The following is a 15,072-nucleotide window of genomic DNA, read 5'->3' on the forward strand; positions in this document are numbered from 1 at the left end:
ATACATACATTTTCACGATCTAGAGGCCCCTCACTGCTCACATTTTTTTCAATGATATTTGACCACATGACCGTGGTGAACAGTGTTTACTCGAATACTTTTTATTTTTACTACACATAATTAAGTACAGACTAAACATGTCAAAAATATTCGTAATAACCTGTTCAACACGGCAAGGCTCCAGAGTATGGCTGATAAGTATGAACGTCAGAGTAGGAAGCATGTTCATTTTGTATTATAATTATAAATGAATATATACTTGCTGACTTCCTTGTAACTTTTTAGATATTAAAACTAGATCGAAGCGGCCTTAGTAAGACCGAGCCTGGCCAAGTGATAAACCTGATGTCAAACGACGTGATGCGGTTCGACATGGTGACTCTGTTCCTGCACTACCTGTGGGTGATGCCGGTAGTGGTGCCGGTGGTGTCGTACCTGGTGTGGCAGCACCTGCGGTGGGCGACCTTCGCTGCCCTTTTGGTCATCTTCGTGCAGACAGTACTAGTTCAAAGTAAGGAACTACATTTATTACCTATCATATTTAGGTTAAAAATACTTACAAAAAGTCATTTTAGTGTAAACCTTTAATTACCTTTAATTAAAATACTCGTAGAATCTTTCATTTCTAACATTATTCTCGTATGCAGTTGGGCGTAATATAATATAAGTGTAATATTATTTAATATTGATAATAACACTTCCAAAGATTGCAAATATATCTCGAGCATCGCTCGTTCTTGTGTTTTGATGGAAATTGAACATAGATATTGATAACACACTCACGTAAAACGTCTACTGAGTCACAGATACGGATTTCTCGATTTTGATAAGAAAACTACATTTAATTTAAAAATTCTTTCCTTTATTACTGAAAGTAATTAATAATAAACACAGTTACAAAATAAAAGGTACAAATTTAGTCTCAATTTCGTAATACTGGAGTAAGGTTAACCCCAGTAGGGTTGGTTTTGTCTCTTGAGTCACATGGGTAGTTTGATGTGAATATTTTTTAACATAACTCAGTATGCACTCAATGTAACTAAACAAATATAGTGACAGTACTTAACATAGTTCTAAGACTTCTAAGCGAAGCGAGGTTTCTTATGAACTATTTAAAAGCCGGTAATCTGTTGCAATTTAGGGGGACATTGTAAGCGAAGAGACAAAACCTGTGACGAACAACGTTTTACAGTACATATAGCACTTTAAAGTACAACGTCGTACGATACACGTGTGAATAGGTAATTCGCAACGCGTGTCGATTTAAAACACTCCCTGCGGTCGTGTTTTAATTTATCGCCACTCGTTTCGAATTTCCTCTTTTCCGCACTTGTATCGTAAATAACTATTGTATACTAAATTATATAATATCGTGCGCGTTAATAAGAATTTAAATAAAAGTTACTAATTTGTTTATAAAAAGCTCGAATTATAGAAAGTCGTAATGGTATTCGTTTTCAGAATTTCCAATAATAGCAAGTCAGTACGCCTGGGGGACAGTGGGATTTTGTATGAAACAAAAATTTCGTCACCCGAGTCACGAGGAATTTCTATAAAAATGGAAAAAGTTTTCTTTATAAAACTAAGGCAAACACAAAACAATAGATCTGATTAAATAACATCTAATTACATCTTTTATGTAATAAAAAGTAGTGTTTAATATTTTAGAAGCAAAAAAAGTTGATCGGCCCAGTTGCTACCGTTTTAAAGAAGCTTGTCGGTCTCATGTCTCATTTAAGAAACTAAACACTTGACAAACTGTTTTCCTTTTACTGTGTTAACCAATACAAAAAACCACAACGAAACTATATAATGGGATTTCCTGTATCCCAGTGCCGTTGTTAACTAGTACATACTATTGTTAATTGCATCATTTATCTTTAGTGTCAGATAAAGAGGTACCCTTTTGTTGATAAGGCAATATTTATTACGACAAAATATAGGTATTCAAACTCAAGTGTGCCTGACCATTAAAACAGCGTAGCTAAACTGCACTTATTTTTTAGGCTATTTGAGTAACCGCCAGGGAGTGCTGCGAGGAAAGATAGCCAAGCGAACCGACGAGAGGGTTAAAGTGATGAGCGAACTGGTGAACGGAGTCCAGGTCATTAAGATGTATGCGTGGGAGAAACCATTTGAGAAGCTTGTAGAGAAATTGCGCAAGTAAGTACACACTTTATATAACTGGAGACATATTTTTACACATGTTAACTAGCTAACATGGAGCTGATCTGATGATGCAGTCTGAAAGTAGAAAACAGAAGTCTTCGCTAGAAAAACACAAACACATCGAGTTTAGGCCCAATTAGAATTAGAAAGGTCTCGAGAAGTACTCACTTTTGGGTTATCGTTTTTGGGTTGGCAATTTGGGGAAACTGTGTAGATACAAAGATTGTTCGTATTGCAAAAAAAGTGCGTGCGTATTTTGAGTGGAATTAGGTCAAATCGTGTGTCGTGTAGATAATTATTTAAGCAATTAAGTCTACCCACCCTGTCAGCACTGTATATAATGGAGCTCTGTAAACTTTTACGGCGATATCCTGGCATATATCCGCTTAAGACCAATTTTAATAGTGATAGTTGGGAAAACAGCAATGTGCTTGAGATGCCATAGATATGTTGCGGCTTGCGGCAAACATTTACAACGCCTTACCGACCGAAATTAAGTCTCTCTCGCCTACTAAATTCTTCCCTAGTCTAAAGAAATATCTTATTGAGCTGTGTCCGTATAGCCTTAATGAGTAGGTACTTTATAAAACTTAATGTAAGATAGAATGAATTCCATGCTAGCTAATATTGAAAATATAGTATTTTAAGTTATGCTACACCGATCTGGTGAAACTATTGAGACAATACGACATGTAAAATGGTACGTACCATCTTATGTAAACATACAATTTATGGCAAATAAATAAATGAAATGAAACTTAATATATGTACATGCAAATAAGCATACATTCCCCCCCGCACCTTATTCTCTTTTTCTCGGTCGTGCGTGTCCCTAACAGATGTTTTCCAAGTAGAATGTAAGACATTCGCTTCACTCGCTCGTTCGATTAGGTATAGGTCGGTTTCGAGTTAATTTTGCTTGCAGCTGAGATATCGCGTCACGCAATAATGTACATAATCATAATACACCCATAATAAATTTAATACTTCGTACATAATTAAACAGTAAATAAGAGAAGAGGTAATTGTATTGTTTGATCTTTTTGTAAATATGTATAGTTGATTTAAGTAACAGATGGTGCACAATAAAATGAAAATATTTGTTGTAGGTATTTCTAGTAGAACATAAAACAAATAATATGTGAAATGAAATTCTTCATTACTTATTGACTGAGCGTTAGCGAAGGTCGCATTTCTCAGCCGATTCTCGTAATTTTGTGAGCAGGTTCGGTAGTTAGATAGAAGTTTTCTGTCGTTTAGTCTTTTGGGAAATTACCAAAATGGCGGAAATTGGCATTAAGGACTTAAGCACCAGTACCAGTAGGTTCGATGGCGCTTAAGAGTTCATTGTTCATATGTCAGAGCCACTAATACACTAGTGTAGTAGTTGGTTCATTAATGTGTGTCGTCACGATGCAGGATGGAGGTGAACTTCATAATGAGGACGTCGATGATCAAGGGTTTCTCGACGGCGTTGTCCGTGTTCACGGAGCGGTTCATCCTGTTCGCGGCGGTGGTCACGTTCGTGCTCATGGGCGGCCAGATCCGGGCCGAGATCACCTTCTCCCTCGTGCAGTACTTCAACCTCCTGCAACTTGCCGCTAACATTTTCTTCCCTATGGCTATGGCCTTTCTCGCGGAAGCAAAGGTGTCTGTGAGACGACTTGAGGTAATAATTATTAGTCATTGTAGGCCATTTAATATCATCTGTTATTTTCTTGGAGGATATAATCAAACGGAGACGCCATGTCTGTAATTTTCTGTACAAAACAGTCTGCCGATTTTTGCGGGGGAGGGGAACGTCAAATGTATGCGTAACGTAAAAATAGCCATGTCAGATAAACGTCAGTCCATACATTGTGTATGACCGTTGGCCGCCTATTTTCGACAGAGGGGAAAGCCTGTTAATGGCTACTCCGTTTAGTTGTATCCTCCAAGGTTATTTTAGGTTACACGTACTTAATCAGTTAAATGCAACTTTATATCGAAATAGGGTTTTTCTTATTAATATGTCTTTCCCATCACGGAAAAATACACTCCCCAGACAACTCCCCAGGAGCTCTCCTCAACAGCTCGCCACAAGCAGCTCTGCGTTAATAAGCTACCCTGCGTTATTATTATTAATATTATTGTTTTTGCTAATTTAATTCACGCTACTTCGATACACTTTATAATTTGATCGGACCAGTTTATGTGTAACTTTTTCAAGTGTAATTGTTGATTAGTAACGGTTGATTTGTGCAGGAATTCTTAATGTTAGAAGAACTGGAGTCAGCGAAGGCTATCGAAGCTAAGATGAACGCGAAAGAAGCCACGGTGGTGATCAGTAATGGGACGGAAAAGGAGAAAGCGAAGCACACGGGGCTGGTGGTGGCGGGAGTGTGCGCCAGCTGGCAGCCGGACCCCATCGTCGACACGCTGCGCAACGTCTCCTTCACCGCGCAGCCCGGCGAGTTCGTGGGCATCGCGGGGCTGGTCGGAGCTGGGAAGGTAATACTTATGTAGACCAACATATGAGGTCAATGGCAGGAAGCATACGGGGCAGGGCAGGGCACCCACACGGCACAGCGGAAGGTCTCTTTCGGCGAAAACGATATTGCAAGTTGATTACCATCGAAGGCGAATTCAAACTCTTCAAGTAAGTAACACACTATACGGATTGTTGGTTAGCCCTTTTACTGTGGTTTTAACTTTTTTTCGTTTCAAAACCTTCTTACTTATTAGAAAATTCATAATTATATAGTATAGGTTAAAGAAAAACAATGTATTAGAGTCTGTGCGGAGAGAAGAGTCGTGGAATGTATGGGGCGCAATACATTCCACAACTCTTCTCTTTCCGAACAGACTCTACTTGTTATTGAAAACTACCTCAGTCGTTCTGATTTGAAAAATGTATATATGTTTTACATTTGTGATTATTTTCCTCCAGTCGTCTCTCCTGCAAGTGATCCTGGGCGAGCTGCTGCCGTCCAAGGGCACGGTGTCTCTGGGCGGCGCGCGCCTCTCCTACGCCAGTCAGGAGCCGTGGCTGTTTGTCGCCACCGTCCGGCAGAATATCCTCTTCGGCCTGCCGTACGACCGTATTCGCTATAAAAAAGTAAGCGCGTTCCTATTAAATAAGTACTTTGTACAATAAAACTACGTTTTCTCCAATCTGCTCGGAAATGTTCACCTTATTGTAGCAAAAATAGTACGGGAAGTTCTACGTTATTGTCAAACTCTAATTTAAAAAAATCAAACTATCGCTGTCCTGTTCTAGCGGACGGGAATGAAAAAAACAATACAGTAATAACTTATTACTGTAGTGTTTTTTACTTTTTAAAAATAAAAAACGCAAACAGCCAATTATTATAGCCGCGAGCCGCGTCTACACGACGCGATCAGCTATATTTTTTTAAGGATCTCATCCGTGTACATAAAGTTTATATAGTTTGTCAAAGGACTTTCTCATTTCAAACATAGACAGAGAGAATCATACTATCTTTGTCTTACACTAGTACTAGCACCCAAAAGAAAAGGATGGGTATAGTTTTCCTGGTTCTTACTGACTGACAAATTGGTTTGACCAACTATATTGCCCAATTAGTTATATTGAATGAACGAATATTGAATGGTACTGAATGGCAGAATAAGTTTGTGCCCTAAATTTTAAAAAAATAATTTTAGAGGGAAATTGTTTTTGACATTTTTGATGTGAAGGTTCGATTTGAGTGATGCTTGATGCTTAAATAATTATTATTTTACGATATTTCCTCGCATGTTTGGAGAAAAGCACTATATATGCCTCGGCAGGAATAGCAATTCGTGGATTCGTCTTCTTTGTCGGACTCCGCTTCGCGTCGTCCGACAAAATCGAAACTCATCCACGAATTGCCCTTTCCCGGCCTCTGCAATAATGTACTATTCTTGTATTAGGTCGAACTTGATGATCGATCTGCGAGTAATTTTCTGCAAAGTTGCAGGTGGGCGTTTTTTTTGTTGTCCCCTACAAAAAAAGTGTCCTAAGATTTTTATTTCATTTACGTCACCATTTTTCATAGACTTTGTATGGCGGTCGCGGAAAAAATATATGGAAATTTTGGGACTTTTTTTTTCTCCTATTAGGATAGAAAGAGCTCGTGATTCTGAGTAGAAATAACATAAAAAATCCCATATTTGAAAAAAAAAGTGTATGGGACAACAAAAAAAACGGCCAGGTGACATTTTACTCATAATTCTCAAAAATTAAAAATTGCTTCCCTTCTTTATATGTAGGAGAAATATACGGTTTAACATACCGTGAATTTATTTTCTATGCCACTACGAACTTTGTACGTACAGTGTATACAGTGACAATAATATGAGATCTACGGAACATAAATTGAAGCAAGCACCCTCAATAAGCAAAAACTATAATACCGACCGCCTCAGTTAAACGGTATACCAATGATCTGATGCAGAACCGGATCTAACTATCATCTGTTAATTCTGTTATGTTTAACTATGTACTACAACCCATATAAAATGGTATGTCGCTTATTTGTTTGTTGCATAGAAAATTTATGGTGCAGATACTACTACAAGCTACTTTTATAGTAAAAAAAAACTTATTATAGTATTTACACTACTTACCAACTACCCCAACATATGACGTCATACGTAGGTCATTCACTATGAACCTGCCACTCCTGCCAGTCCGGTTATTATGTAATGTATGTGACTATTATAGGTACTTATATATATTTAAGTGCTAGTTATATTTACTTCGCAGTAAAATAAGACATTTACAAATATATTAGCAAATGAAAAGGCAATAAATATAGTCGTTCTTGTTTATAAATGGTGCATTATTTGTATTTATACTTTTATGAGCAGAATATACCAGGCTATAACGTGCCTCGCATTTAAAGAATTTTAGTTACGTAATACCAAGTTTGTATAAATAAATAAATAAATTATCAGATAATCTTATACAAATCGATCTAGTCCCACAGTATGCTTAATGACGCTTGTTGTGAGTACCTACTAGACGATGATACATAATAATATATATATAATAAATAAATACTTTAACATATAGATAACTTAGGAACAGTTATCTGTGATAAACACACAAATAAACGACCTTACCGTGATTCAAACCCGGGATACCCGCATCTTATGCATGGTCACTGCCGAGTAGGCTAGATAATAGCCCTTTCAATACGTTTGTGGTTAGTTTAAACTAGACGTACCTAATCACAACTGGCGGCCTAGCCAAGGTGACAATCGCTATCGCTTCGCCATCGAATCGCTTTGTGTCTCTCTATCACTCTTCCATATTAGTGCGACAGTGACAGTTGTGTTTCGATCGCTACGGAGCGTAAGCGATTGGCACGTTGGCTACGTGGCCTGTTTGGATTGCGTGTAGCAATATAACAAACATTGTATTATACTTAAAGTCTCAAATTGTAGGTAATTATTAATAATAACACCTACCTTACCTACTTATTTGTATATATTTTTTTTTTCTCGGGGACATATCACAAATAAACACTTTTGCTTAGTTTTATATTGAGCACATTGTCAATCTCAAATATCTCAATACGGTACCCATATTAAGGAGCAGTAGGGACCTAGGGACGTAACAACCAGCGAAGCAGGAAATGAAGTAGGTACTTGTTCCGTGATGTTTCTTACTAAAGTGACTTCTGTATATAGGTGGTTACAGCTTGCGCTCTGGTCCGCGACTTCGAGCTGCTGCCGCTCGGCGACTCGACGCTGGTGGGGGAGCGCGGGATCAGCCTGAGCGGCGGGCAGCGCGCGCGCATCGGGCTCGCCCGCGCGTGCTACAGACAGGTCAGTCACCTCTACCATAGAGAAATAAGTAAGACAAGAGTGCTCACTCCATACATCAGCTCAGACTATTAATTTCAGTGTCTACATCTAGCATCGAGTAGCGGAACTATCAGTACTGCTACTTGACAATAGATGTAGCACCGACCGGAAAGTCTTATGCTGTTGAGATAAGACTTTCCGGTCGGTGCTACATCTATTGTCAAGTAGCAGTACTGATAGTTCCACTACTCGATGCTAGATGCTAATAGTCTTTTTGGTACTAAAACTGATGTATGGAGTGAGCACTCTATGTATTTTTTTCTCTATGCCTCTACACTGCCTCAGTGCCACCAACACCGAAACATCATCAATGATCTGCCACGCCAGCTCTGTCACTAGAAAAAGGCTCCAATTTTGAAAAATTTAGCGGCGACGGATTTGTCATCCATACACATATTATATGCTATATAAAAGGATTCATAGTCGTAAAGGATAAGCAAGCTAAGCAGGCACAATTCAAGTATTTCAGCACGAGCCTGTTTTCTATTATTTTTAAAGACCTGTCAGATGATGTGACACACGTTCAAGGTATTTAGGTACTGATTTTTGAAGTGAAAACTTCTTTAGCGGCGTTATGCACTTTTAGTGATGAGGAAAAAATGTTAAACTCGCGAGAGTCGCGAGAGCGTAAGACGTTCTTACGTAATCGCGTAACTCTCTCTTTGTACCGCGCGGCGAAAATGTATGCCTGATGAGCCTGCTGTTTCGTTTAAGCGGCGCAGGGCGCTTGCGCGAATGTGCGTGTGTGTTTGTGTTACAGCGTGCTACGCACATCCATGGATGGTGACTGTTGATGGCTCGACCGTCTGTGTACTCGTAAAATTCGTGTATATAAAGTGTTTAAAATATGGAAATTGTACAAAGTGCATCTATTAACTATTAATGAAAAAAGTGACGAAGAAATAGCGAAAGAAAATGAGTGAGTACTTTATAAATATACTAGATGAAAACCCGGCTTCGCTCGGGTGAGTAGGTACAAAATGTAGGTAGATATTTCTGTAGTTATCGGTTCTCAAGGAATATTAAAGGCAAAGCAAGGCATAGATTTGTATAGCATCGATTCAATGTGTTTAATAAATATAGGAAATTAAAACTGCAAAAGTCAAGATGACATCCGGGGAATCGGGTGTCAGCATAGAAAAAGGGTGTAGATGTAATATTTGTAGTTTTCACTTCTGCCGGCACTCCCGGAGTGCAACCCATTGTTTTTTTTCTCTTGTTACATGTAACATGGAGTGCCTCCATTAAAAATATATATTGTTTAGTAGGGGCTCACAAAATATACCTAAATATGTTCAACATTTTATTCGAATATACCTTATATTTTTTAGATAAATGGCTGTGGCATAGAAATCTTAAAAGGACGCTACTGTTAATTTGATCCTTTCTTAGTACTCGTAGTATTTAGACAACAAAACAATACAATCGAGAGTTCTTTGAATATATCATTATGACTGTTTGTGTCCCGAGAAGTTAAAACAAAGGAGGAAAGAGGTTATCAGTTCACAATGCATAATGTACATTTGCAACCGGTAAACACTCGATTCCATATCGTAACACATGCGAACCGAAGGTCTAGTTGCTAGGGATCGATGGCGGTAATTACTTAATATCTGACAGACCGAGCTTAGCTCGGAAAACATATAAAAACTTAAAAATGCGCGTTTTCCCAGAGATAAAACCAAGCTAGATCGATTTTTCTCCCCCGATAACCCATATAGCAAATTTCATCGAAATCGTTAGACCCGTTCCCGATATTGCCGAAATATATACTTATACATATAAATAAATATATATACAAGAATTCCTCGTTTAAAGTTATAAGATAGGATAAGATAAATGATGTAGGCACCGACTTGAAACGTATCAGTTGCTAGTGCTTATATGCAGTAGCATATTCGTGGTCATATTTTATTTTAACCTTTCAAAGTCGGTTACTTATTCTTCTTTATAATAATTTTTTCGACCTTATTTTTATTTAAAATTTCGCTCCAGCCTTGCCGTACATTACGCCCCGCTAAAGCATCGCGCCTCATTGCTTGTGTCACCTCTAGAAGTAAGTCTGCACTAGAAATTGATTTTCCTTTGGAAATAAATACGAGTAAACCAGTTTCGTTTTAAAGATACTGATATACAATAGACAACGCAAAGCCTAAAATCTTAGAGCAAAGATTTATGTACTCCGTATAAGATAAGTCTAAGGAAAAAAAGTGCCTTCAACAAAAAGTTATTCTCGAATAGATGGCGCCACACCATTGGCCTATATACTCGGGTAGATGGCGTTGGCGACACCGTTTGATATTTAATAAAATTATCACATAACGGTGAAAGTACATGCGTCAAACAAATCATATAGCGTTATAAAAAATAAAATAAATAAAAAATTATCCATATACATTTTTTGATATTTTTATACGTACATTTTCATGTTTATTTTTTATAGATGGCAGTAAATTTAATGTGACTACAAAATTTACTTTGATAAGAACCCTCTATAGGTAGTAGTTTGAAATTAAAATCATTATTCTTGAAATTTTGTAAAGCTCTACTAAAAAACCGGCCAAGTGCGAGTCGGACTCGCGCACGGAGGGTTCCGCACCATCAACAAAAAATAGAGCAAAACAAGCAAAAAAACGGTCACCCATCCAAGTACTGACCCCGCCCGACGTTGCTTAACTTCGGTCAAAAATCACGTTTGTTGTATCGGAGCCCCACTTAAATCTTTATTTTATTCTGGTTTTAGTATTTGTTGTTATAGCGGCAACAGAAATACATCATCTGTGAAAATTTCAACTGTCTAGCTATCACGGTTCGTGAGATACAGCCTGGTGACAGACGGACGGACGGACGGACGGACGGACAGCGGAGTCTTAGTAATAGGGTCCCGTTTTTACCCTTTGGGTACGGAACCCTAAAAAAGGATTTATTTAAAGGGGGGAATTTTGAATAGATTTTTGTTACGAATGGTACACAGACGAGGTTACTGGCGGAGGCTAGTTTATCTATGAAAAATCAAGTGTTTTTCATAATTATATCTTCTTAAATACACGTTTGGTTTCCAACCTGGCCCCCTTGGCCTCCTTATTTATCTCCACTTGAGTTAGCACTGCGAGATTTTCTCATGTGCATTTCTTACGTTTTCTTTGATCTTATCAGTGCGTCGTAATTACCTATGTGTCTATGTTATCATAAAATTATATTAGTTCTGATGCGTCTTACACGTGTAGGTAGGTAACAAGGAATTACGATAGCTTATAAAATCGTCCTCACAGTGATTATCGTTAGTATCAATACGACTAGCAATAAATATTTTAATTGTATTGCTTACCATTATCACTGTCACTAAAAGGTATAATAAACATATATTGCATTTTAATCTTATAAAGTCATACATGTTACATGGGTACATTATAAAACTAGTTTCTTAAAAAAATATGATCAACAAAAAAGGGGTACCTAGGTATATTTTTTAAGATACGATATAGGTACTCGTATCAATTTAATGTAAACTTTATTTTGCGATAACTCATAAACGGCTTAACTGAACTTTGAGATACCGCAAAAAATCTTTTCTTCATACTTAGTAAAAAGACGTACAAACTGTACAAAGCGCTGTGATAGTTACTCCCTTTTGCTTGGTATGTACATTATACTTACTAATTAGTACCCGTTCAAGGTCTATTGTGACAGACGGGTAACGATGGAACTCTACACTGAGCATGGCCCGACCCGACATGCTCAAGGCCGGTTTATTAAATACGAGTATACAACCTACATACGACGTCTCAGGACCGTTCTAGAGATTTCGACCTTTGTCCTAGGGGCTGTTTCATCCAAAAATCATGCTTCCAATGACCCCGTTTCCTCCTATACGTCATGCTACCATCATCCGATGTCCAGACCCTAATTTGAAATGACGTAATTTATGAATAGCCCCCCAGTACGATTGTGCTATATTACGTTGCTCCACAATTCACAACCGAAACGTAATAAATAAATAAGGACGTGAAAATCTTAGGAAACAATTTATTCCTATTTGCAGTAATTGCCACTTTTACTACTACGAGTAAATTAGCTTGTCACGAACGTGGGCGAAACTCTTAAATTATCGGCACTCGAACATAATTAGCATTTTTTATTTATGTTTAGAGAACTTTGTATTTGAAAATTCCAACGAAATCTTACCTGTTTCGAAGCGCTTGAAGTTATGCGATGGGCATGAAATTACATATAACGAAAAAAACGGATAAGTACGACTCGGACTCATGTTATAATACCTAAATAGGTTAGGAATTTATGATTAAAATACAAATGTATAGTTTTCAGATTGTTCTCCATACTAGTAGTAATAAGACGGTATTACTTGCCAAATTTCATAGTTCTAGGTCAACGGAAAGTACTCTATAAATTTTGATTCCCTTGAGTGTCGTATATGTTTTTGCGGCATAATACACGGCCGTAAATTTTTTTACGTTAACTTGGAAGTTTAATTATTAGACAGCTTCAAGGGACTGCAGACCTGAGTATATGATTTTAATTTCTACTCGATATCTTCACACGTTCCTGAGATAAAGGGTCTTGACAGACAGACGGATCACAAAAGACAAAGTGATCCTATAAGGGTTCCGATTTTTCCTTATGAGATGCGGAACCCTAAAAAACTAAATTTGTGTTTGACCCAGGCGGACATCTACTTGTTGGACGACCCGTTGTCGGCGGTAGACACGCACGTGGGGAAGCACCTTGTGTCGGAGTGCGTGAACGGGCTGCTGCGGCACACCACGCGCATCCTCGTCACGCACCAGCTACACCACCTCAAGACTGCCGACAAAATCATCATCCTGCGCAACGTAAGTCAGCTTACTCCCTCCCTCCATCATGTGCCTGGATTACTATGAAAATCGTGTCGACAAGATTATAAGCCCTCGCCCGTTACTTAAGGAAATAATGTCGAAATTACTCTATGTACTCGTAGATAACATTTGACAGAAGCAGAATTCTAACCCTTTTCACTATTATGTGTTATTTTGTATTACAATTGGTTTTTGTAGTTTTGAATTGCCTTTGTATCTAGTAATGCTGTAATGCTGTGTAACAAGTTTGATTAATAAGATAAAATAAAATCTTCCTGATCACGATAACGCCTATTTGTGCAATACTTGATGATGATGGCTTTAATTTTTTTGAGTGTCAGTACTTCATATCTTATCATATTACGCCATGATAAGTACACAGCTGTCTTTGCGTCTTTATGTTATCTGATTTATTAGACAAAACATTTGTCTGTTTACTGTCAATACAATTATCGCTTCGATTAGACAAACTTTACAACGTACGTAAGGGGAACTGTTTTGAATGATTCACGATTAGTTTCATAAGTCTAGTGATACGTAAGGGAAAGTCCCCCAGTGGCGGACATCTAAAGCTTTTTGGAGAAAATAAAAACAAGTATTTGAAAAAATATTAATTTATTGTGGAATCAAAATAAAATAACACACATGCCACTTCTACAACTGATTTGAAAACATAAAGTATACTTTTGTGACAAATACTTCATTTTTTGCAAGAGGCACCTAGTACCGGACAGACTTCATTTCAAACGATTTAAAAAGATTTGAAATCGATCACAAATAGGTATAAGCTTCTGAACATTCTGTAATGTCAAGCACAGGCTTTCTGCGCTTAGCCATGGCAACTGGAATACTGTATCCAGTCTTTGTCATAGTCTAACTAAATATAACATACATAATACTTCAACCAATGGATGCTGTTTTCCCTCGTTTTTTAACCTCTCTCTTTAATTGTTTATTTAGCTTCCCTCAGCTTCAACTGTTATCTTAAAAAAACATATTCACAGACCGGCGTCACCGGGATACTTCGTGTCCGGTACTGAATGATTGAAAATAATTTTCAATAGTATAAAAAATCTTTTATAGACTACGAAATTTTAGTGAATTGAGTCCGAGTGAGTTTATTAAAAATATTTAAATAAATATCATTCGTTGACATTTTAAAGTCATTAGATTCCAGAGCGACTTTTTTGATATTGGCTTTACATTACTATACATATATGTTTGCGAAGTACGTGTTTAAATAAACATAAACGCGTTTTTAAATGTACCTATGTACATATTCCTGTTATCGGCCTCAAGACCAGGTGACACATGTATTTGTATAAAGGTCTTGTTGTTAGGGACTCCCCTACTGTAATCGTCCTGGTAGTCGCTATGATAGCAACATCTTATTATAAATATTTTACAGGAGTAGTTCTGTATCTGTGTGGTTGTCGACTATATCTGTGTGTGGGTTATATTAGTATGTAATTTATTCTTTATTCTTTAAATAAACACATGTATAAGTTTACACTTACACTGTTAATACATAGTCATATACATAACTACTAATTTATATAGGTAGAGTTTAAAAAATAAAAAATCCTGATACTACGTATGTATTATGTATGTATGTAGGCTCTCACACAACGTCTTAGGCTGCAAGGTCACTACAGTTATAGAACTATGCAATTATTTGTATAATAAATACATACCTACAAATGCTTATGACGATATTATCTATACTTATTAATCCTCGTAACTGCGGCATTAGAGCGCCGAGTACTTATGTTATTTATACAGTGTGCTGTGAAGAATCTTCTAATTTTCTTTGACAGCACTGAACCAACTGAACTAACAGGCGCGTCAGTCTCTAATCAATTTGGTATCCTAATTACCAATCACTTTGTGTTTAATTAATCTTATTTTAGATCTTCACCAGACACAAGTAAGTAACAATAACTGTCGACGTTAACAAATTGTCAACCTCCCTTTTATACATCTAAACTACGACTAAAGTAACTTATCTATTGCATAAATAAATCTCATCCCCAATCTTCCCGTCAAGTCTTTGCAATAGGGATGATGACATTGATGACACATGTAGAATTTTATAACAAAATCTAGTAAAATAGGTAGCACAGGAGCAATAATGTGGATATTAAAATAAAATACAGAAATGTTACAAAAATACAGGACCTGAAAGTTTCAATAT

The 15,072-nt window shown here is 37.2% G+C and overlaps 1 protein-coding gene across 1 annotated transcript in view; it reads left to right on the plus strand.

The window, feature by feature from the left end:
- The window catches only part of LOC134661411 (ATP-binding cassette subfamily C member 4-like), a 38,541-nt gene that overhangs the window by 11,092 nt on the left and 12,377 nt on the right, over positions 1-15,072 (plus strand). Inside the window, exons 4-10 of the mRNA XM_063517483.1 lie at positions 286-511; positions 2,007-2,163; positions 3,589-3,838; positions 4,414-4,659; positions 5,099-5,266; positions 7,849-7,986; positions 12,708-12,875. Of these exons, the coding sequence (XP_063373553.1) occupies positions 286-511; positions 2,007-2,163; positions 3,589-3,838; positions 4,414-4,659; positions 5,099-5,266; positions 7,849-7,986; positions 12,708-12,875 (1,353 nt within the window). The remainder of the gene's footprint in view (positions 1-285; positions 512-2,006; positions 2,164-3,588; positions 3,839-4,413; positions 4,660-5,098; positions 5,267-7,848; positions 7,987-12,707; positions 12,876-15,072) is intronic.

This window comes from Cydia amplana, chromosome Z (assembly GCF_948474715.1).
Source record: "Cydia amplana chromosome Z, ilCydAmpl1.1, whole genome shotgun sequence".
In the NCBI taxonomy this organism is placed as follows: Eukaryota; Metazoa; Arthropoda; class Insecta; order Lepidoptera; family Tortricidae; genus Cydia; species Cydia amplana.